Below are 24416 nucleotides of genomic sequence, written 5' to 3' on the forward strand. Positions count from 1 at the left end.
TATCATTATCAGCAGCTCCACTGTCCGGTGCGGGTCATCGCTTTCTAATTTAATTCTTCAATTATTTCTGTCCTCTGCCGGAGTTCACCAGCATTGTAGTTCCAGTGCATCAGCGTTTTTGTCCACATGATCAATCCATCTAAGCATTGATCTGTCGCTGCTTCTGTAGTTTCTGCATCTGACCAGCTGAATTTGTTTACATAGTATAATAGTTTTCGTTGACGCGAATAATTGTTTTTAATACAATTATTATTTCAATATCGAGCAGCTTATATAAAATCTATAATTTACGGTTATACCGCTTCTTCCATAAAACATCATCGCACACAGCTGCAAAATTTCTGCGCGACACCTTTCGTTCAAAGACTGTACCTTGATTTCATCGGCTTTGCATAACGTCCGGGTTTTGGTGGCGTATGTTAGCATATCGGGAATGTTAGAGGTTAGCTTAGCTTTATTTGGTTTATTTCAGCAGATATATTGTCCAAATTGTTCTCATAATAATTAAACTCATCAACTTCATCAAAGTTATGCTCGCTAATGCTCAAGTTGGTGAACTGATTTTGCCGTTGATGATATTAACACTTTAATTTTTTTCTTATTAGACTTATAACATTTGCAGCTATTTTCCATTTGCATAAACGACAATGCCTATATCGCGAGTGTAAGCTTATATTTAAGTCGATTTGGAAAATATCGTTTCTTAAGTATTTTCCCCAGTGGCCCTTGTCACATTTTCGAACGCAAATAGAAGAGCAGACACGAAAGCCCATGCCGTTGTCCCAGATTTTTAAAGTTTCCAATTCGTACTACATTTCATACGTTCCTCATTGTGGCTTTAATGAGATTTACTAATTTATTCGGGTTACCAAACTCAAACAAGGTCTCGCTCAAAGAAGCGATCTATTTATACTATCCTATGCCACCTTGAAATCTAACAAACAAAATGAGGTGACATTATTTTCCTGCGTTTTTTCTAAATTTTGTCTTACTATAAATATCTGATCGGAGGTGCCTCTTCTAGTTATAGATCCAAGCAGGATTTGCACACAAAATTTCGCTCACGTGTGAAAATATTTTATAGCCTCCCATTCAAATTAGTTTCCTTTGTTGAACAATGTGTGTATTGTTCTGGTTTCCATCCCTGTGGCATTTGTTTGCCTATATTTTCTATAGTTTTTCTAATTGCAATTTTTTCTCCCACTTAAAAGACGAAAATTTCAGTCGAAAAACATTCATTGACTTCTTCAGATCTTCGCAGTCGCATATGATTATCTGAATTTCCATAACATAATACAAGTCGCCACCACTCCAGATATGAAAGCTTCTGTATTATTTTTCTTATTTATTTTGTAGCGGCAAAAAGTATTATACACATACATACATAAATCTGAGGAATGCTGCCAGTTGATAAACTTTTTTCTGATATAAAAGCAGGACACTTTCGGTTATGTAGAGAGGTTACTCTTTTAAAAGGCGCTATTATCCCATTCGATATTGATTACACTTTTAAATTTAATTTTGCATGGCTTTGCGACTGTCAAACGAGAGGAACTATATCGAGTACAGGAAATTAGGGCTTAACTAACATACAAGTAAGTATCAGCACAACTCCAGAGTACTACTAGCTTTTCCAAGAAAATTTTACAGTTTGTCGATCGATGTCGATGTTCCAATTATTTGTTTGCTTCAAGAGCTTCCTTGGTTACTTACAAGAGCACAATAGACCTAAGGTCGTGGTGCAATCCTAATCTATTTTTTTTACTTACCGCTTCTTCGTTCCCTTCCAATTAAAATACATTTAGCTGTAAATGGTTTTTATGCGAATTTATTATTGTTGTAATTCATTTAAAACATTTGTATTAATTTGTTTACTGTTTTCTTTTCTCCTCAAATTGTATTTAGTTTTTTTGGTATTATTAAATATTTGCTTTTATTTGCTCATTTTAGATTTTTCAAGTTCTTTTTCATATACTATTATTCATTATAATTTTTTTGTTTTATAATTCAACAATAAATACAAATACGCAAATATGCAAATACATGCACAAAAGTGTGTACTTAACTACAGTAATGATAATTCAAAATATTCTTCTTTCTGTCATTATTATTTTTATTAATTTTTATTTTTTTTTGCCTTATGCACTTTCCGATTTTGCTTGCCACTTAATATGCTTAGCTTTGCATTTTTACTGTTTAAATACAAATTTGAATTTTATTTGTTTTTGTTTTTTTTTTCTATCAGATTTCGTTTTATATTCGATATTTCTAAACATGAAATGAACGCAACTCTTTGAAAAACATCAAAAATAATGAATTTTTTTAGAACTTTTTTGTAGATTTTTTGTTTTATCTATGTGTTGCTTTGTGTGTGGTTATATAGTTTTGTAATTTTATATTTTTTGTATATGTATCTTATGTTTTTTTAATTAATTTTGTATTTTTGATTTTTTTCTTATTTTGTTTTGTGTTCTACAGCATTTTGTTCTTGTATATTTGTATATATTTGTTGCTATGCGTGTGTTTTGTGTGTGTTGCAGCCATTGTTGTTGTTGAAGTTAACGAAATATAGCGTTTGCTGTTGTAGGTGTGAAATTTTTTTACAAAAGTTTTAAATTTGCTTTAAATACTGGAATTTATTTACAGAAGTTGTTTTGCTTTTATTTTTTTGTATTTTTTTCTCAACATCTCATTTCAGCTGGAGACTATTAAAGTTAAATTTTAATTTGGTTCACTTGGTCCTCTGCTAGCTGCCTTGTATTTGTAGGTGTATGTCTGTTATTTTTGTTGTGTTGCATGTAAATTTCTTAATTTTTTACTTAACTCTCAACTTTTTGCTAAATTTTATTAACTTATCTGTTGTCTTTGCAATTTTATTTTACTTTTCTCAATCAAATTAATATTAAAAATGTATATGTATATATGTAATTATATTAATTCATTTAATATTTACTTTAAGTGTACTTTCTTTTTTATAAATTTTTTGTATTTTTTTGGTTCTGCTTTGCTTTATTTTTGCTTTTATTTTAATGCTTGATTATATCAATAATATATAATTCACAAAACTTTTTAACAATAATTCAGTCGATCTTTGTTTTGCATAACACTTTTACTTGTGGCTGCTGTTGTTGTTGGTTTACTAGTGATATATGTATATGTATGTTTCACTTACGTTAATTTTATATATGTATTTATGCCATAAGTATTTTTGCTTTGCTGTTTTAAGAACAGTTTCGTTTAAATGTCGACAGTTGATAAACGCTATTTTTGAAAAGTTAAGAGCTTAATAGCTTTGGTAAGCCTTTTGAGTAACGCTATATGTTCGGGAGAAAATTCATTATTTTTATTAATTTTTCAACGGCAGGGTTTTCCAATAATATTTAATTGGAGTTTTAGTTTTTAAGCGAAACACTCTACTTTCAGTTATTTCTATAGTAATTTGTTCGAGTTTGGGGTGCGATAGTATTTGCAGAAGTTTTTAAAAAGAGCCTTTAGTGATAACTCAAAAGTTAACTGCAGTTTATCAGTAATTGTCGCCTAAAAATATGTTTGCTTTGTTAGGAAAAATTGTGTTGGTATTTTGATTTCAAAATAATTTCTCGAATCGACAATCTATGTTGTAGAGACTAAACTCGCCATGGAAGAAGTTACGTAGTGAATATGGCTATTGGAAAATTTTCACGAAAGTGACAGTCAGCGCCTATATGTATGCAACATATGCAATGCCGGAGTAAACTGAGTGATATACATATGTAAAATTGTGTTATCAACTTTAAAACGTACTGAGGTACGAACAAAATTTAAAGCACGAGTTAGATATATATTTTTTTGAAATTATAGCATGTACAATATATTCCAATATTTCTTATAAGCTAAATAGATATATCATTTAACAAGCGCAAGCTAAAAGTCCTTATATTCAAATGAAATCGTTTTCATGCTGCAATAAATTTAGTCGCTAATTTGGTCTAACAGCGATCATTTGAGGTTACAAAATTTCATTGTGGATTATGAGATTTGAACTAAAACAATATTACATATGTATGTAAATTAAGAAGTTATAAGGCTGAAAGATTTCTTTTCCACACTTTAGCATATTTTCAGACGGCTCTTGATACCCTTTCCAAACCCGAAACTTTCTTGAAATAATTTAAAAAAAATATTAAAGCAATATTTTGCAATTTCTGGCTGCGGTTATTTATAAACTGCAGTTTTCCAGAATTGTCCTTTCGGATTTAAGCAGAAGTGCGCTTTGCCACCGACTCTAAAGAAAGCGGAGTCAGCCTTGAGAGAGCGCTTCTACGTACAGTATATAGCAACAATTACTGTTAGTTTGTTTGAAATAGCACTGGAAATTTTCGACGCACCCTATGTGTTTAATTTTTTATGCTATGCAGTGTATGTGTGTGTGTGTATGTATAAGGATCAGAGTAGTTCACTCACTAAATTCATTTCTGTGTTTAAGCGCGCTACTGGCTCAGCAGCAAACTCGTTACTTATTTTTTTTTTGAAATTTTAATTTTACGCAATTAGTAGCAATAACTATTTTCGAAGTTGGTTTTAATTTTTTCTCCCTTTACTATTGGTTTTACGCGTATATAGGGAGGTTCAAACTAGTCCATTGTTTAACGGCTATTTATTGTAAAGAATAATCTTCATTTCTATAATATAATATAGGTATTTTAATATACAATTTATATATATATATGTGTATATATATATTTATCAGCTTAATTTTATGTATATATATAAGTATGTATATATGCAAGTGTATATATTTATTTAATATTTAATATAATGCTAAGAACTTATGCTAATGTCGTTGTTTATTGAAGTGCCATTTTCAATGCCATTTGCCAAGCCTTCTAGCCATCTACCGAATATTTGACCAAACCCTCGTTTTCATATTTCTAAGTACCATCGTTTACATATTTTTATATTTGTAATCAATTTAAATAATATGTCAAATTATTTTTGTTTGTTTATTTCTTGGAACTGTAGACAATATATTTTATTTTGTGGTTTTAGCAATGCAATTTGGCTCTTCTCCGTAATAATAAGCAATAGTGTTTCACAAATATTAGTGATTAAATACATTATGAAGATAAAATGTATAAAACAAATTTCTATAAGGTGAAAGCTCATACAGAACTGTAGAAAATGTTTTTCTTTTCTGGTTTTAGTATTTCAAATTTATGTTAAAAATTGAAACGCGAGTGTTTTCAAACAGAAAAGTGAATATATGAATTATAGACAAGCTGAAAATGATCAGCAAACGCAGTTTAGAAGAGAAGCTTTTATATGGTGAAAGCTCTCTTTATGAGCTATTATTCAGGACCTTAGTATGAAAGCTTTCATCACACAGATAAAGAGTTTAAACCAATGCTTTCACGTAGTGTAAGCTCATTAAAAGCTTTTATTCGTGAGCTTAGTGAAGAAGCTTTCACTACAACGTTTTAACCGCCGTTTCGTTTAAAAGCGAAGCTTTTATGTGGTAAAAGCTCATGAAAAACTTTTATTCGTTAGCCTAGTATGAAAGCTTTCATCACACAGATTTCATCCTTACTTGTAAAATTATTAAAAATAAAATCAGAGCGCTTTTTGGTTTTTTCGAACAAATTACTTTCTAGTTTTGGATAAAGTTGTATCTACCAAAAGCGCCTATGGAATTTCTGAACCTATTTATGATTTTTCTTTTAAATCACTTTAAAACTTGTAAACTTTTAAGCTCTAAAAGTTACAGTGTCTTCAAAATGTGTAGTAATAACACCTATTGCTTTTAAAACTATCTGAAACTGAAATAAAAATTAATGAAAGCTATTTTATTAAAAAAATGTAAACTTGTAAGCTTTTAAGCTTCAGAAGCTTCATTTTCTGGAAAATGTGAACTATCATAATTTTTCCCTTAAAACTTTCTGAAATTGGAATAAAAATTAATGAGAGCTACTCAGAAGTTTACATACCACTTATAAGCTTTCATTAGTAAAATTAAAAGCTGAATTATATTAATTACAAATTTTTTGAAAAATTTTTAAGCAAAATCTACTAAAGTAGTTTTAAAAAACACTTTTAAACTCGTAAGCTTTACGGCTTCAGAAGGTTTTGTATTTTCAAAATGTATTTTAATTTTATCTATTACTTTTAAAACTTTCTGAAATTGAAATAAAAATTGGTGAAAGCTAGAAATTCACATACCACTTAAAAGCTTTCATTAGTGGTATTAAAAGCTAAATTATATTAAATAAAGAAATTCGAAAAATTTAAATCAAATTCTAGTCTATTAAAGGTCTATTAAAATTTAGTGCTCAGAAATAAGAAATTGCCAAAAGTTTGCAAAGAGCCTTTGCTTGCTTTAAAACCAATAACTTTTTGTATTATATTAAGCTCTGTTTTTACCTACATTTGTATTTACAACCAATTGGTCTGTTTGTATATCTAAATTTGAATTAGTTTCCGTATGTCTAACTTATTGGTGGTTGCTTCTGCTCTAATTCAATTAATATTATATATACGTATTTCAAGTTATTTTTTTTGTTTATATAACAAATTAGGGCACTAAATTATATTTAAAATATAAATTTGGAACAGAGTTTAATGTATGTAATGTTTGTAAATATATTTAATCTCGTTAGACTTTGTTGCTAGGCTGCATTTTCAGTTTTTATATATTTTTTTATATTTTTTATATTTCTTCACTAATTTTGTGTGAAATTTTAATTACAAGAATTTCGGGTTTTTGTTATTACTTTTTTGGTAGATTATTTTTTCATTTATTTTCTGTTTATTATTTCTCTGGCTTGTTGACAATTTTGGAAATTTTGAAACCGCATTCCGAAAAGTTGTTTCTTTGTATAGTTTTTGGCATTTGAGCTTTGCACGCATACACACGGTGTATGTGAGTGGGGCTGTCTGTAAACTCAATACTCGCAAGTGAAATTGTGCTTTTTATGTATTGCTTGCGCTTTTGCTTTGTTTGTTTGTGATTTGCGCGCTGTTTACTGTTAGAGTTAGTTATTGTTGCTGCCTGCTTTGTTTGGTCATGTTTGCTGTTTTCGGCTGTGTTTGTTTGTTTTAGGTTTTTTTTTTTAGGTTTTCAAATGCAATTAAAACAGGTTTTTCAATGGGCAATTTTTAAAAGCATCACTGAGACGATTTTTCAATTTGGCTGTAAGTAAATTCGAAATGAAAAATATAAATTAAAACAAATGTCAGGTATGGATGTATGTAGCAATCGAAAAGTAATTAATTTTCAAATGAGACAAAATTTTAAAGTAACTGAAATAAAAATTAAATAAAACCTGTTTTTGAGCATTTAAGCCTTGTAAAATCTTTTTACTTGTTTGCTGTTAAAAATAGAAGAATGAAAAGTGTAAATTAAAGTAAAAGTAAAGAAGCAGCTGAAAATTGTAGATTAGTTTCGTGTAATGACATGAATAAATATATAATTTGTTTTTTTGTTAAAGAGGGGCTGAAATTTACGAACGTAGACTTTTTATACACTGATTTCGCAAGAGAAAGTTTTATAATGTTTGTAGTTTAAAGTTTTGCACTGAAATATATTTGGTTAAAACATTTTGACGTGTCAGCAGCGCATAAATCGAAAAATGGCTAACGGACTAGAAGCTTTCATCAGTCTAGCTGATAAATGAGAGCTTTTTTATGAAAGCTCATCAAAGTTTTCTGAAAACCTTGTAACATTAAAGAACGAATAGGATTCAAATTTGGCATAAATTTGTTTGAAAATAATATACTTTATTTTGAGGAGCTTTGTGGTTTATGACAAAGCCTAGACTGAACTGTTTAAGTACATATATCGGCATGTTTCAAATAAATGTAGATTATATTAAAATAGTCAAACTTAACAAGTATGTAAAATTTTCTCAAATTAAAAATGTTGGACATTTTTGTGAAAGCTCGACTCACATACGATCTCATTAAAAAGGAGAGTTGTAATAAAAATACAACTTTATATTTCACTGTTTCCTAATGTTTCAACTGAAAACACCGAAAGCTTTAGCTCTTTAGAATAGAGATTGAGAAAAAAGAGTGACTGTTTTAGTAAACAGGAAAAGCTTTCACGCTTTTGATGAAAGCTTGCTTACACTGCTTACAGTTTCATATAAATTAAATAGTTTTTCGCTAGCTTTGTTAGCGTTAGAAGCTATAGTTCTAGAAAACGATAAAAGCTTTAAGCCGCTTGATGAAAGCTCTACGTCTCTTGATGAAAGCTCTAACTATACTGCTTTCTATGTAATTGTATTGCAGTTAAATGATTTTTTGGACGAAAACTCGAATTTTATTATAATTGAGTACACATTTATTATAAAAATGTTCTTACTCTCAAACATTTGCCTCTGGCTTCTTTCATCAAAGTAATTTTAATAATTGTTCATAACTGCTTTTATGAATGTTGACCATGATATTAGAATGATAATGACTGTATGTAGGCTTTGTGATTTATTTTTTATGAATTAAAGTAAAAAGTAGATATATGTTGAAAGGATAGTATATGATTTATGTACATCTATATTTTGAAGTTGAATATTTGTATATTGTTGTTACTATGTAGAGATTATTGAGGAGTTGGTTGTGATTTTAGTTAGAAGTAAGTGTCAAAGGAGTTATATATTTGTACACATATAGTATAAATATAAGTTATTGTATAAATATAGTAACGTGTATATGCACAAATGTCGACAATTAATAAGGATTTACCTACCTGCATGCATGATTGTTAAATATGTCTGCATATGTGTGCTGTATTACGTATATATTTATATATATTGATATGTATGCATGCACGATTCGGAATTTTTCGCCCAGTTGATAGAAAAAACGGCTAAACTACATTTTTTAAGGTTCTGTGTTAAACGCCCTAATTTTTAACCCACTACTATATATTACTTTTTATGACTGAGAGTTGCACAACTCTGCAGTGGAACTTTTAGCAAAATGAGTGTTTATTTTTTAACTAGTAACGGTATTGTTATGTCCTACAATAGAATTAATTTTATATTCCAATAACATTTTTAGTATTATGCTTTAAATTTTGGCAGAAAAACTAAACTGTGTTTCTTTCATATATGTGGATTCCCAAAACATTTACATACAAAGTGTGACTACTTTTGTGAAATGCTTTGTAATGCCACACATGCTGCAATTCTTCTGCGTAGTTGTGTGTGAAATATTCATGAGGATGTTGTGAAGTTATCGATATGTGGAAATACAAGTATATATAGATATGTGACATTCCTGTGCGAACCTACACATCAAGATGTTAGAGAAAGTGCAATGTTAAAGAGTGGTGAAATTGTAGCAATCTACCGTTCATAATTGGAGTACAAATTCATACACGACTTTATGTGCAACAATTAATTACAGTTAAAATGAAAGCTATGACAGTCGCCGCAATCAGTTTTTTGCAAAGTAAATGTAGATCCAGGCGAGCGACGTGTGTCCAGTTGACAAATGTTTACATTCAAGCGGCTTAAGTGTTCCGGCCAACACCACCAACAACTTCAAACAACTTCAAAGCACGTTTGTCCGCGTCGACATTTGCCCTCACTTACTTACCAATTAAAAAATGCTTTTAAACTTTTTACGTATGAAATGCCAAATCTTTTTCATACAAGCTGAAATTATAAGAGAGGCACACACACAAACTTACCTTATAGACTTGTATAATATTTGTATATATATATATAGTTATATAAATTTAGTAGTTAATATTTAAAGACATATTATTCGATTATGAAGTACACATGTAGTTTGTATGTAATAAATGTCTATTTGGCTGTTGTAGTTTTTGGTTTTTGCACATTTCACAGACAATAGCAAAATTGTGATTTACTTTTATGATTATTTATTTACAATGAGTATGCAAGTATGCTTGTAGGCATGTACGCAGCTAGTGACAGTTAGAAATATGGATGCTAAAAAATATATTTTGCGTGTTTTCAAGTATGAAATTTATAGATTTTGGTAAATGTGGAGAGTGGAGAAGAGTTCGTGAAAGTGTTTGACGGCACAGAAAGAGGTCTAGATAAGCTATGGGAAATGCTCAAGTCTCTAGTAGATTTTATTAAGGGTTGTGTGCCAGAAACAGGTTGAGTACTAGATGAGGTAAAATATTAAAAAATATGAAGAAAGGGGTTAAAAAAATTTAGAGGAAGGCAAAAAAATTGACAGGACAAATGACATATACATATATGAAGAGAGCATCGGCTAAAGATTTGTTGAGGAACACAAGAATCAAGTCGAGTTGTAAAGTAAGTTGATTTTTAAAAGAAAAGTAGAGATTGTTTTATGGTTCCATTAAAAAAGCTAGTTCTGAGTTCCAGCTTGGATCTTCGGAAAAGAGTAGAGTCTTTACTGTGAGAACGCTTTGTTACAATATATTTTGCTTTTACTAAAAAATTGCTTTATTGGTAGAGGGTCGAAGAGCAAATCTGACAGCCCAGTTAAAAAATATCTAAAACTCATAATTGAATTTGGATATTTTTGAGGTGGTAGGCTTAGACATGGATTATATATAAAACGCAGTACCCCACGACGTATGCGTTATATATGAAAGTAAACAGGATGAGCAATCGAAATAAACAAAGTTAAAAGGGTAGACCATGGCGTATGAACGATGTTTTACTACTAATCTGCTGTTTTAACAGGCGGCAGAAGAAGGTATAAGAAATTTCTCAATGTGTTGCTGATAATGTTGATGAAAATAAATAAACCTAAAAAGGTACGCCATGACGTATGAGTGATATTTTTTGGTCTGAAAAGCGCTTTTACTAAGTGAAAGACAGCGAGATGTGCAAACGAAATAAACAAACCTGAAAGAAAACACCATGGCGTGTGAGTGGTATTTAGTTCTGTTAGACTGTTTTAACAGGCGGAAGGAGAAGGTATAAGAACTTACTCAAACCTAAGGTACGCCATGTCGTATGAGTGATATTTTTTTGAATGAGTTTCTCGTTTGCTAGTGGAACCAGAAATGGCAGCATATATACATATGCATATAAAATGTACATGTCTGTATAGTTGTTGTAACAAAATATTCATAAATACATGTGCCCACAAGTTCTAAGTGAAAGTAGAAGAGAAAGTGGAAGCCAGTTACATGTTTTTTGTTGCTGTTTTTAGTTATGCATGTATATGCTAAGAAAGTTATAGAGAGAGTAAATAAGTAGCAGTAGTAAACGAGTACGTTAAGAAATAAAAGAACAACATTCAGATTTTGTTTTTAGTTTATATAATTTTATTTAAGTTTTTAGTTTTTTTGTTTTTGTTTGTTAAATTTTCAAAGTAACAATTTAATTAATGCAACATCATTTTTGTTTTTCTGTTTTTTGTTTTTTTTTTTTTTCATTTTCATCTTCTTCTTGTTTGTATTTCACATTTTGCCATGTATGTATTTTTATGAGCTTGTTTTTGCTTGGCTTTGTTTTTGTTGTTTTAGCAAATTTTTTGTATCTGCTCGTGTATTGAAATGTTGGTTTACTACCAACTGCTCACTATAATATATGTATATGTTTTTGTTTGTATAAATGTGTGTTTTCGCTTTTGTTGTTAATTTGTTTGGATCTGTATATGTTTTAGTTGCGTTTATTTTGTTTGCTTTGCATGTGAGTGTGTTTTCGTTTGCTACATGCTGCTTTGTTGTAAAAGTATTTGCATTTTTAGCCTCGTGCTGGTTTGTTGTAACACTTGCTAAATGTTTTTCATGCAGTTCACATACTATTTTACACGCATTTCAAAATACATTTACAAATTTCGTTTTTTTTTTCTGTCTGCGTGTGTTATGCCAATTCCATTTATGTATATGGGTCTGTGTGTTTGTTCAAGTTTTTGTTGTGTTTTTTACATTTTAAGTTTTGCCTAATTTTTCGTTTTTATTTAAATTTTTCTATATAATACATATGTATATACTTGAATTTATATATATATATATATATATATTTATGCACTTCACTCAAATGAAATGAAGAAGGCTTACAACAAATATATTTGCTGTTGTTTGGTTTTTATTATATCTCTGTTCTTTGGCTTCACCTAATTTATGCCAGCGCTCTTTGCTTCGTTTTGTATTTTTTTCTCATTAATTTGCATTTATGTTTTTTTTTAATTTCAGCTTCTATATTATATAAACAATCTCTAGTATGAAAGTTAAGGGTTCGAAGGTTGTTTCTAGTATGTAAAGCTTTAGTAGTTTAGGAGTCATTATTAAATAGAAATTTATGCTCAAATATTTTTTATTGAGAAAACCAAGTTTTAAGTTTTTTAATAAAAAAAGAAAAAAAAACATCAGATTTTTGTAGTTTTCATATTAGAATATTCACCAAAACATGTTATTCTTGAGGGTATTTAAGACTTTTTAGTAGTTTTGTTTTGCGCTCTAAGTAACTATTGTGCTAAGAAATGTGGGTAGTTATAGGTTATTCGAATATTTGTAGCAACAGACTGCTTGAGAGTCGTAAGGGTTTGATGGTTTTCCAAAAAATTATACAGTTTTTGGTTTATTTGGATGTAAATACAGAAAAGTATGTTAAATATCTTCATTTGAAGGTATAAATTATGTTTTAAGGAGTTTTGCATAATTTTTTAAAAATTGTCTGTAGCTTTCTCGGAGTTTGTCATATATAATAATACGCATACTGCGGTATATTTTTATATTTGGTTGTTGTTAGAAGGAAGTTTTTAACAAAACTAGTGTATTTAATAGAGACAACATTTTTTTTACTGATTTCTGAAATTTTTGTTTGGCTCTTTCAATTTCGTTGACTCTTTAGTTTAAGCAAGAGCGTTATTTGGTTTTGTTTCTTATTTTTGTTCATAAGTATCGTACTATAATACATCACAAAGCCATAAACAACAATTCTAAACATTGCGCTAAAGAAATATTTTTTACACAGTACATACAATAAATACATTTGCTAGATTTGTTATTATTTTTTTAATTTTTTTTATAACAAACATACATGCAGAGCTCGTTTTTAGAGTTTTCAGAGGCAAAGGCAGCAAGAGGGTTGCATGAAAAAATTCAAAGTACATAATCAAAAAGAAATATATATATAAAATGTATAAAACAAAACTATAAAAAAATTTATAAGAAATATATATAAAAAAAATGTATATAAAATAATTGTATTTTAAAATTTAAAGTAATGAAATAGATATGGAAGGAAAATAAATGAAGAAACAGTATTTTTTGCATAAAATTTTCTTGAAAAAAAATTAAAATAAAGAAGAATAAAAAAATAAAAATAAAAAAGAAATGTTTTCTTTTTATGTTAATAAAAAAACCTGTTAATTTCGCAACCGCCAGCTCTCGAGCTTTTCTTTTGTCTGCTATTGTTTTGTTTATGTATCGTATTACCAGTTATTGTGACTTTTTTGTTATTGTTGCTGACTTTTCATTAGTAAAGTTTATTTTTTAAGAGCAGCTCAAATTTTTCTTCTTAATAATTCAATTCAACCTGATTTAAAATTAATTTTTAGCCTTTCGTTAATTAATATGTAACATAATATATTTTTTCTTACTAAAATTAAATAACATTTAACTAAAATCAACAAGCAAAAAGCTTAACAGTTATATATTTTCAGTACTTTTAGAAAACAAATAACAAATTTTTCCTATATAAGCTAACGTAACTGTTTGTATTAATAGCAAAAAATATGGACACAACGTTGACACACGTTTTGTATTTAGTTAATATTTGCTATTTTCATTCATTTAGCTGGAAACGTTTTTAATACTACACATAAGCCTAGTTCCAAACCAATTTTTTTCTTAGCGAATACGTGAACCTAAATGAAACTTGTTTGAAGAAAAGCAAGAAAGAGAGAGAGAGTATGAAAGAAATAGTGAGAGCAAGAGGGTGAAAGATGACGGAAAATTTCAGAAAAAGAATATGCTTTTCAATATCAGCATTAGTATGAAAGACGTACTATGAATTTTTGCCCGAGAAGCTGCGAATTTCAGCAATTAAATGCATTTTCATGTCGTCATAGCTCTTTGGAATCATGGTTGAATTTTGAAAGGTTTGTAAAGCAAACATTTTTATATACACAGTGTGGCCAACATTTCACGAAGCTAATTTATATATTCATCTTTTCGACGAATTCTCATTAAATTTTGCTTAGAATTTTGATAAATATATTTTCAAAATGCATGCCATTCCTCCAATGGCTTAATTTATGAACTAAAGCATTTACACATAAGTCACGTAACCTCATAAAAATCGCGACTAATCACAAATAATTAGCATGAAAAGCACCATGGCCTACAACCAAAAAAACACCAACAAATGTATACTCTAGGTTACAATGAGAAAAGGCGCAGGTAGAAAGATATACATGTAGATTTTATACTATTTTTATAGCATTGCATTATGTACGAACATGTGGCGCTTGTGTTGCAATCCCTGTGTGTGTGTGCTTCCGGTTGCGTATGCACCATTCCGCATCGAGTATCGAAGTGTTGAGTTGTGAGGTGGTGAGAATTGGTTCAAGCCATTTTGTGGTTGTAACTCTTGTAGTTGTTGCTGTTGTTGTGCACGCGCATGTCATAATGTTTGTGATTTGTCGTTTACACTTGTCTGGCTTACTTCGTAACACACATACTTATGTACATAATTTCAGCTTCAATTTCGGTAAGCCTCACAATCGAGCTTGTTTTATTATATATTTTCAAATACATTGACTACTTATGGGCGCATAACAGTTACACATATTGCAAGAGCATAAAACATTTAGTAATAAATACACACATTCACATAGAGATCATTAATTGTTTTGTTGTTGTTGATGTTGTTGTTATTATTGTTTTTACAATTAGCACAATTAAATTGTCGAAAATAAACGAGTGACAGCAAGGAAAAGAGAAAGAGAGAGAGAAAGATAAAGAAAATAGAGAAAAAAGAGATAGTAAGTGACATTGATAAATATATTTTTATGTCAGTTTAAGTTTGTATATAGAGTATAGTATATATATAATTAATACGCTTATGTTAAAAAATGTATATATAGAGTATATATATGTAATACGTTAAATATATGTGAATAAAAAATCGAAATGAGACAAAAAAATTACTTCCCGTAACGGCATATACATAAGTTGTATGTGATGAAAATTGTAAAAGAAAAACATGCACCGTTGCCGTTATATATATACATATATATATATATATATAATGTTGCATGTATTTATTAAAATGTGGCGCGAGGTATGCTTATATATAACTATATAGTATATAATCAAGTCATACATACTTATAGCGCGGTTTTATGTGCAGCAGTGCAATAAATATTAAATGTTTATGTGCATATTTATTGTTATAAACGTAATGTAATAGTTTATATATACAAACATTTACATACAAAAATTTATGAATTATTCGTTGTTTATGAAACAAGATGAGTTGTGATTTGTAGTTCGTATGAGTTGTGTAGATAATCCACTAAGCTCGCTGGACTGATTAAAATAAAGAAGGAATAATGAGAGATAGATGGGCTATGTAAGGTGAAGTAAGGTTGGATGGTTGATCCATCGACAACGCGTGGAGATCACACTCGGACTATTATGCAGAGTCCTTCGTGGTGCCAAGCGAAAAACCCTAAAGTAGAATATCAGCTACCGGAAAAAGCGCCCTGAACTTAACACAAGTTTATTTCTATTTCCGCATTTCACCTGGAAGTTTAAAAGTTTGAGAGCCGAGATATCTTTGCCTTGTATATGCGCTAAGCGGATATACCGAGATTCATTTTGGAATGTAATTCAAGGAAACGGTTTCGAAGTACTTTAGAACAATTTCTTTTGACACTACTTTTGAAAACTGGTCAAAAGGATTCATAGTTGAAAAAAATGTTCAAAATGAAAGCAAAATAATCTTTTGGATATTTTTTTAGTCTATTAGATAAACGCTAAATATAAAATAGCTTACATCCAAGGAATGTATTGTTGGAAAATGTATCAAATTGGTTTAAAAATAGTTTTTAATCACTTTCTGTCTTTTAAATGCAAACAGTGAAGAAAAATAAGCATTCATTCAAAGGATGAAAACTCATTCCAGTACTAGAAAATCATAATGTATGCATTTCCAGTTTCTCATATGCGTATATCATTGAGAGTTAGAGTTTTCCTCTTGGCGGTGAAGAAAAAATCATCCATCGAAGGCATGTATGTATAATATATACCTTGAAGGACTAGTAAATCACATTATCATAGAATTACATTTGTATATAGCGTATGCTTGATGAGTTTTGTATCCACTTTTATGGTAAATAATTTATGCCTTTTAGTTGAAAAAGAACTTGATGAGAGTTTTACATAAAATTTTCTTTCTTTTTCGTTCGATGAATAGGTTAAATATTTTGCTTAAACCTATCACAGCTGCATTTGCGCACTTGACTTACAACCTACGGCATACAATACAAACATACAGTTGTATGTTATTATATAATGGCAAAAATTCTCAAACTACTTAATTTTTACAATTTATCCTTTACTACACAGATACATTTACTTTTGGTACAATTATAACGAAGTCTATGCTACAATACTACAAAATATTTTTTTTAGAGGGATAAAGTATGCATAATTTTTTCTGGATTATTGTTGGGTATACTCATGCTTTCTGTGGTATTCAGTGCTGTATCCAAAAATGTAGGCGGGGCTTTGAGTGGTGCATTATTTTGATATTTTCTTCAAAAGATTTATCGGTTGTTTGTTTGCTATTATCTATCACAAATTTGCTTAAATCTGTTTTGCTGCCTAAAACATAAACGCTCTGGCGATTTGCTGGGCGAACAGAGCTACATATGTTGGCAGTAACAGAATCGTATGAATACATTATTTATAATAATTTTTTAATTAAGACTATTAATTCCTATAAATGGTACTATATATGTGCTTGGCTGGCTATTGCGGCCTATGAACGGTTGAATGATGGTATGGTTTTATATAAGTATGTGGTAGGTAAACGATATATTGTGTATGCTTCTGAGAATGATTTAAGAAAATGGCATGTATTTTATGGTGTCTACTATAACGGTTCTATGTTGGACTGTGATAAGAAGTTTATGCTTCAAAAATTTCTTGTTTTTTTTTTTGGATTTTTTTTGTTTTTGTTCTATAATTATGGTAGCTTTCAGAAACAAATATTTTCATAATTTGATTTTTTTAATAATATTTTTACTATTTTTTATGGAAATTACTCTTTTATATAATCTACTTTTATGTATTTGTATGAGTTACTTGATGAGCTGTTTGAAAATATGTTTTGTTTCTCTCAACAAAGAAATAAAGTTTGTAAAAAATAGCTTAAAAATCAGTAAAACACATCAACTAAATACTCAAATATGTATCATAGAAATTACTTTAATGAGGACTATGTATATGGAAAAAATTTTGCGTTTTACTTACATTTGCAGTTTCTTCGTTTCAGTGTAATCTCAGAGGTTAGGGCTCATTGTGTGTATGTTATTTATTTTGAGGGAGTTTAGTAAAAGAAAGAAATTGTACAGATTAGCCAGTTGTTTGCTGAAATTTGTGTCTCATAGATTGTTTTTGGTTGTTTTTTTTCTTAAATAACATTTTGCCAATATCAATAACAAATCACCAATTTCGAACAATTCAAAAATGCAATTTCGTACAATTTTGGCTTAACTACAAAACTCTACTGTATATAGTCGGCTGCTTTCTGTGCAGCAACGCTGTCATTTGCAAGTACATGTCCATGTGTGGGTGGTATTATGCAAGTAAGCGAGCCAACTACGTTGCAGTGTTGGAATTTTTAGGGTTAGTTACGACTTTTACGAGTATTTCGAATAGTTCGCGTGTTTCTTTGGACATTTTTAAGTGTGTTACGTTTGCATAGATTTCGCTTGTGGCTTGCAGGCTCTGTTAGAGCAGAGTGAAATAGATTTTTTATGTTTTGTTGTTTTGAGAATGCTTTACTAACAATGCGCTTACTGTGCTTTATACAATTTGTTATGTCTCATTTGTTATTGTATTAGATATTTGTTGTTATGTATGCCAAAATTTGCGTACTCGTTATATTAAATGATAGTTGTTGTTTTTTTTTTTGTTTTTGTATTTTAAATTTTATTTAAATTTTGAAGGCATTTTCGTTTTAGGTTTTCTATATCTCTCTCTCTCTTTCTCTCTCATACTTCAGTTGTTACTTCATCTCTGCTTTATTTTTGCAATTTTCAAACTGTTACGCTATTCCTACTTAGATTTTTTTTGACATGCGCTACTGCTTCGCTGCTCGGCAGCAATCTTTCCTTTAGGTTTTCGCTTCGCGAGCGTTTGATGAGCATGACTTTTATAACGCTCGCGAACAATATCGCGTAGTGTTGTTCACTCTTTTTTAAATGTGCGTCCCCCCTCGGTCAGCTGCGCTCGTTGTCCACATTTTTGTTGCATATTTATTGTTTGTTGTGTTTTTTTAGGCAGCACTGCTTTTGTTGTTGTTAGTGGAATAGCGTATGTAGCATTCGTTGACAGTGTTGTTGTTTGGATTTTGCATTGCGTGCGCTGTGTGTTTTTTGGTTTTATTATGTAATTTTATTTTTATTTTTTTTTTGGTTGCATTGTTTTTGTAATCTGCATTGTGGCGCGTATCTGGCGGTATAGCGTTGCTTGTTCACTTACTTAACGGTGTTCATGTTTTTTTGAATTTTTGTGGCTTGTACGGTGTGAGTTTTATCAACATTTCCTCGTTAGATCATTGTGTGATTAATTTATTTGCTTTGTGTCTGTTTGTTTCGCTGCATTTACGCATATTTGTGGCAAATATGTCTGTGCAATGCGCAAATATGTTTAATTTTATTATTGTTTTTCATATATTTGTTTGTGTTTTTATTGTAAGTGATCTTTTCTATATTTGAAATTATTAGTTAATCCGCATTTTTACTGTTATCTGCTATTTGTATATATAATCCTGCGTAAATGTAGTGTTAATTGTTTGGTTGAAATAATATTTTTTGGTAATTTACTAATTTATTTAATGACTTTTTAAACAATTTCTCATTTACTCCTTTCATTTATATATATACTTGCTTTTAGTTGTATATAAGTACGTAATTATTTATTTGCTATATGTTATATGTGTATATATTTATACGCTAGTATATGCGCCATTTGCCAGCGTTTTGGTTGTATGTCCTTGGGTGTTTTGGTTTTGGTTTTGCTTGTTTGCTTTGTTATGGTTGTCGGTCTTAATTTCGGTTACTGCTGCTTCTTTTTGCTGCAGTTGTTGTTTGAGTATATATATATGGTTTATATATATATATATTTGTTATGTATATATTATATAAGTTTATTTGGGAAGTGGGGAAAATTTGTTGTAAGTATTTTGGTTGTTGTAATTTTGTTATATATTGAGTATTTTTGTTATATTATAGCATTTTTACCGTTATAATTTATGCTTTCAATTATATATATTTGTTTATATATATGTTATGCTTTGTTATATATTTCTTGCGTACGCATTTGCTTGCTTCATTTATTTGTGTTATTTTGTTGTTGTTGTTGTATTTGTTTTGTTTATATATGTAGGTATAATTTGGTATTCATAATCATATGATGACATATCACTGCATGACACATTTTCCCTCTATTTGAGTTTTTAGCTCATTTACTTGCGTTTCTATTTGATTTTTCAGTTCTGTAAGAAGAAATTGAGTAATGGAAACAGCAATAAATAAGCGTGTTATTGTAGGATAGACTACAATAGTACATAAAGACACAAAAAAAACCAGACCATTTACATTGCTTTAGTTTGAGCATTTGACATTGTTGTTGTTATGGAGTTAGTAAAGTAGTTTCTTGTGTTCATTTCATTTCTTTAAAAATACTTTTTATTTTCATTATTTATTTTTTCTGTTGACTGTGTGCGGTGTACTTTTAGACATTTAGACATTATAGTTAGTTGTGTCAATAGAGCACATCAAGAAAGTATATATAGAGTTTCGAAATTGTTCCTTGCTGGCCCATGCACTCAACGCATTCACGCATCAAATTGTATACCTTGATTTTAGTTGTTTTTTTTTTTTTGTTTGGTATAAAGCCGGTTGGCCCACCGCCGGTGGCCTATGGCTGGCGCAAATGTTTTGGGCGCATGGTATATACGTATACATATAGATATATACATACATATATTGAGAGAGAGTGGATAGTGAGTGTTACATAGCAAAAGTAGTAGCAATAGTACTAGATAGTAAGTAGTTAGTATACTGAGGGAGTAGCGATAGTGAAGAGTACACACACATGTTGCAAGAGGGAAAAAGCTCAGTTGCTGTATTTTTTTCGTTATGATGAAATTTGTTTATGTGTGAATATTTAGTATTCAAGTTCATATTTACTTAATAAAATTAGTGTTTTATAGATAGCAAGTTATATTATACTTTGGTTTTTAGTTTTTATTATAAGTACAGTACTAAAATATTGTTTGTGAGGTTAGGTTGTCGATTGAGGAAGTGTACAAAAATTAAGTGCATTCAAAATGTAGGTAAAAATATAAAATAATATAAAGATTATTTTACGAAATATGGTGTTGATAATCATTTCTTTGTTTGTTAGTGAGACCAAGTTCAAAAATATGCTTTCTTAATAATATGAGAAAACTCGGTAAATAAAACAAAATTACAAAGATAATTTCTTCATTTTAATTACGTAGAACTGTTTCACGAAAATATAATGGTAATAAAAATGTTAAATTTTTTACTAGAATTCGGTAACAAATCCTTTAGAGATGTTTATTTAGTTTAAATCACTGAAAACTAAAATATTAAATTAAAGATTAAATTTTCATTAGATTTTGCTAATAAATTTTGTTATAAATATTAATTAATTTTTGTTTTTTAATATAAATTACTAACAACTAGCATAAAAAATAATAGTGAAAAATTTAGTTTTTTATTAGAATTCGCTAATAAATTTGGGTTTAAATAATTATTAAATTTTATAATTATTATACATTTTTTTTGTAGCATTTGGAAACCTTTAAGTGCATTCCAAGTTTTATTATGAACCAAATGTAAATAAAACTTGCAAATTTGCTTTTATATCTCCTTCGAAATAATTGAGTATTTGTTTTAGGATGTTGGCATATACATAAATAGAAACAAAGTCATTAAAATTTTATATCAATGGATTTTTGATTGTTCTTTCGATATTTAAGATTTGTCTGGTACGAGTATAAAAGCATATAACTAGAAAAAGTTTTATAACTTTTTTCATATTCAGGTTTATTTCAAAGGACGTTTTTGTTCGAAACTGACCTTCCCAAGGCCCAAACGTACTTTTTTAGTTTCTTAATTTTTGAATAAAATATTTTTTTTTAGATAACTTTAAGTGTTACAATGTTTAATTTAAATTTTTTTTATTTAATTTTTATTTTTTTTGTATTTTATTATTTTTTTTAGTTTTGCATTAAATATTTTTTAATTTTTTTTTAAACTATTTACATTTTTTTTATTTTTTTTTTTAATTTTAATAATAAGTTTTTAATTAAATATTTTTTAATTTATTTTAATTTTTTTAATATTTAACTTTTTTAATTTTGAATTTTTGCTAATTAATTTTATTTATGTTCTTATTTGCTTTTAGTTTTCGCATAAAATATTTATAAAATTTTTAAAAAATTATTTTATTAATTTGTTATAATTCATTTAATTTTCTTTTAATTTTTAATAATAAGGTTTTGAATTAAATTGTTTTTTTTTATAATTTTTTAGTTTCTGCATTAAATATTTTTTATCGTTTTTTTATTATTTTAATTTTTCTGATATTTAATATTTATTTTTTTAACTTTTCTTTCTATTAATTTTATTTTTTTAATTAATTAATTTTTTTTTCTAAATTTGCTGCGTATCTATTACTTCGAAAATAAAGTTATAATTTTATGTACGGTATATCAAGAGTTGGGCTTCGATGTTACTCATACGACAGGGTGATTAAATTACGTTAATATTATGGGCAGCTAATTCGATATAACTACATAGTATATTTATCTGAAATTTTAATTTCAGTGTTCAATTATTTTTTTTTTAATTTTTTTCTAATTCCTAAACAAATCTCACTTAGAAATATTTTTTTAGAAAACTCACTGAAAGGCCACTTTCAGCATCACGGAACAAAGTTCAAATGGTTTTAATCACACTTGCTGCTGATATGAAAACTTTATAGCATCAGTGCAACACGAATAAGCTCACTTTTCGCGGCAATTTGTAAGCTCCACCGTCCGCAAGTAAGTACCCGCATTAAGAGTAAAAGTAGTTGCAGTATCTAGCAGTAGTAGTAGTAAAAATAGTAGTAGTAATAGCAGCAGTATTTTGCACGCTTAATGATGTTTTAACACGCCATTAATACTCATGATTTTACTATGTGACAGTGTTGCACTTAAAGTAGTGGCATTAAGTAGATTTGCAGCACAAGTGGTTGTAGTGGAACAATTGTAACGCAATTTTGTTGCAAACTGCGTTTATATGTGTTAACTCGGCTATAATCGCGTAAGCGGTGTCAACGCCAATTAAGAAGAAGAAGCGTTTATATGTGTGCCAGGTAACATACTTCAGCAAGGTAATGCGTGCTGGATTTTTTAAAACTATTTCTCAACAAAAAAGCGAAAATTGGCAAGCTATTAAGAGATTAGTAAATATAACTTCAAATTGCTTTGTGAGAGTTCACTTAAGTCAATTTCCAATGTACTTAGAAGAAATGGTTACTAATCGAGTTCGAAGCTTATTTTGAAATGTAAAACTTAAAGGCTTCTATTTCGTTTTTGCATTTAATTGTTCCTAAAGAACTCTTCACCTACGTGATTTCATACTCGTGCAACTCTCCAATCTTTAAAGAACGAAAAGCAGTAGTAAAAAATACTATATAAATTATACGTTATATTTAGTTGCTTTATATAGCTATATTTACTAGAATACTGGAGCCAATGTTGGAATAAAGCTCCACTCAAAATCTCGCTCTAGGCAGCTCCTAGTATTGCCTAAATTAAAGAACTAGCAAATAACACGCAAGCACACGCCTTGCTAACCACAAGAACAGCTCACTCCACTCTGTAACTTGTCCATCCTATCTTCAAATTTATCAAACGACATCTGTTCCTTATAACCCAAATTTTTTTTATGTCTCTACGCGCTTAATGAATAAATTTCTTCATTAATTTCGCGGACATCCTTTCCTTTATTGGCTCGTTAATGGTAATTTGCCGGCTTACAAATTTATTACCTTATAATAAATATGAAAAATTGTAATGAGTTTGCGTTGCCACATGTTACATACAAGTCGTTTGGATTTATGGCCAGCTGGGCTGTTGGTCGAGGCGCAGCAGGTTGTTATGTTATTTGAAGCATTTGGCCTGAAATCACACCATTATTTAGAATCACTTAACCTGGCCGCTATATAAGTATTTAATGTACAGTTGTGCCTGTTAAGGACGGGCCATGAATTTTAAAATAAGAATTTGCGGCCCAGTAATGGGCTAATAAACAATTTAATTATAAGTGCCTTGCCATAGGCGAGTTGGCAATAAATTACTCATACGCCCGGGTGTGGCGCACAACAGAAGTGCTGCAGATTTATTAGATTAGCATTTGCCATTAGCGTGATTGCGGTTGATATTTTAATGTTAGACAGTGGATTAATCACTAGAAAGTAAGTTTCTTTTTTGTATTTGAAAATAAATTTTTCTATTATAATTTTGAGAAGGGCAATGGAAGGTTATTGACCGAACTAAAAGTACATTAAAAGTGATTTTATTTACGCTAAGCCATGCTTTAGTAATAGACAGGGAGTATTCTCTAGATGAAGGGAATATCAGGCATTTATTATATTTGTATATATTTTCTACTATTTTCGTCCTGAGTTATAAATGAACATCACGACAAGTTGAAATTTGTCGTCTGTTTGAATATACGCATTGTTTTTAGATATCGATATGAAAATTTACCCACATCCTTTTCTACTTAAGAAACTGATCGGTAGTCCGAATCGCTGAATCGCTAAATTTTGCTAAGCAAAGCTTTTTTGTTTAACAGGTTATATTCTCTAAGTTGAGCATAGTATGGGATTTATCCAAAGCAACTCTTTTTTTCCGAACATATTGCTTACATCGAAACACCAAAAACGTTAAAATTTTAGTTCTTGTTACTTTTTGTCATACTGTCGCCTTTTACAACATTTTTTCTTCCACCTCCTTCTACACTACAAACTTCGCATAGAGCATTTGCTAACATAGACATAAATAAAACCAATATTTGCCAACGAAATGACTTAATTGAAGTATTTATTTAAAATTAGTGCAGCCAAATGCATTTGAATAAAATTTAGCCGTAGTTGGCAAGAGGCACCTAATTGGAAGACGAAACTAAAAGAGTTTATTTAAAGCTTTTGAATTTTAATT

At 29.4% G+C, this 24416-nt stretch overlaps 1 protein-coding gene across 12 annotated transcripts in view; it reads right to left on the bottom strand.

The window, feature by feature from the left end:
- Positions 1–1808: 1808 nt before the first annotated feature.
- LOC126766257 (complexin) overlaps positions 1809–24416 on the bottom strand; it is a 364713-nt gene continuing 342105 nt past the window's right edge. For 9 of the 12 annotated variants that reach the window (XM_050484133.1, XM_050484132.1, XM_050484134.1 and 6 more), the window contains 2 exons: positions 17420–19667; positions 11264–14698 (listed from right to left, as the gene is read on the bottom strand). In XM_050484133.1, the coding sequence (XP_050340090.1) occupies positions 19594–19667 (74 nt within the window). In that variant the 3' untranslated portion in view covers positions 11264–14698; positions 17420–19593. Of the gene's footprint in view, positions 7166–11263; positions 14702–17419; positions 19668–24416 lie in introns of those variants that run through there. The other 3 variants (XM_050484136.1, XM_050484135.1, XM_050484139.1) reach the window with 3 other exon arrangements.

This window comes from Bactrocera neohumeralis, chromosome 2 (assembly GCF_024586455.1).
Source record: "Bactrocera neohumeralis isolate Rockhampton chromosome 2, APGP_CSIRO_Bneo_wtdbg2-racon-allhic-juicebox.fasta_v2, whole genome shotgun sequence".
NCBI lineage: Eukaryota > Metazoa > Arthropoda > Insecta > Diptera > Tephritidae > Bactrocera > Bactrocera neohumeralis.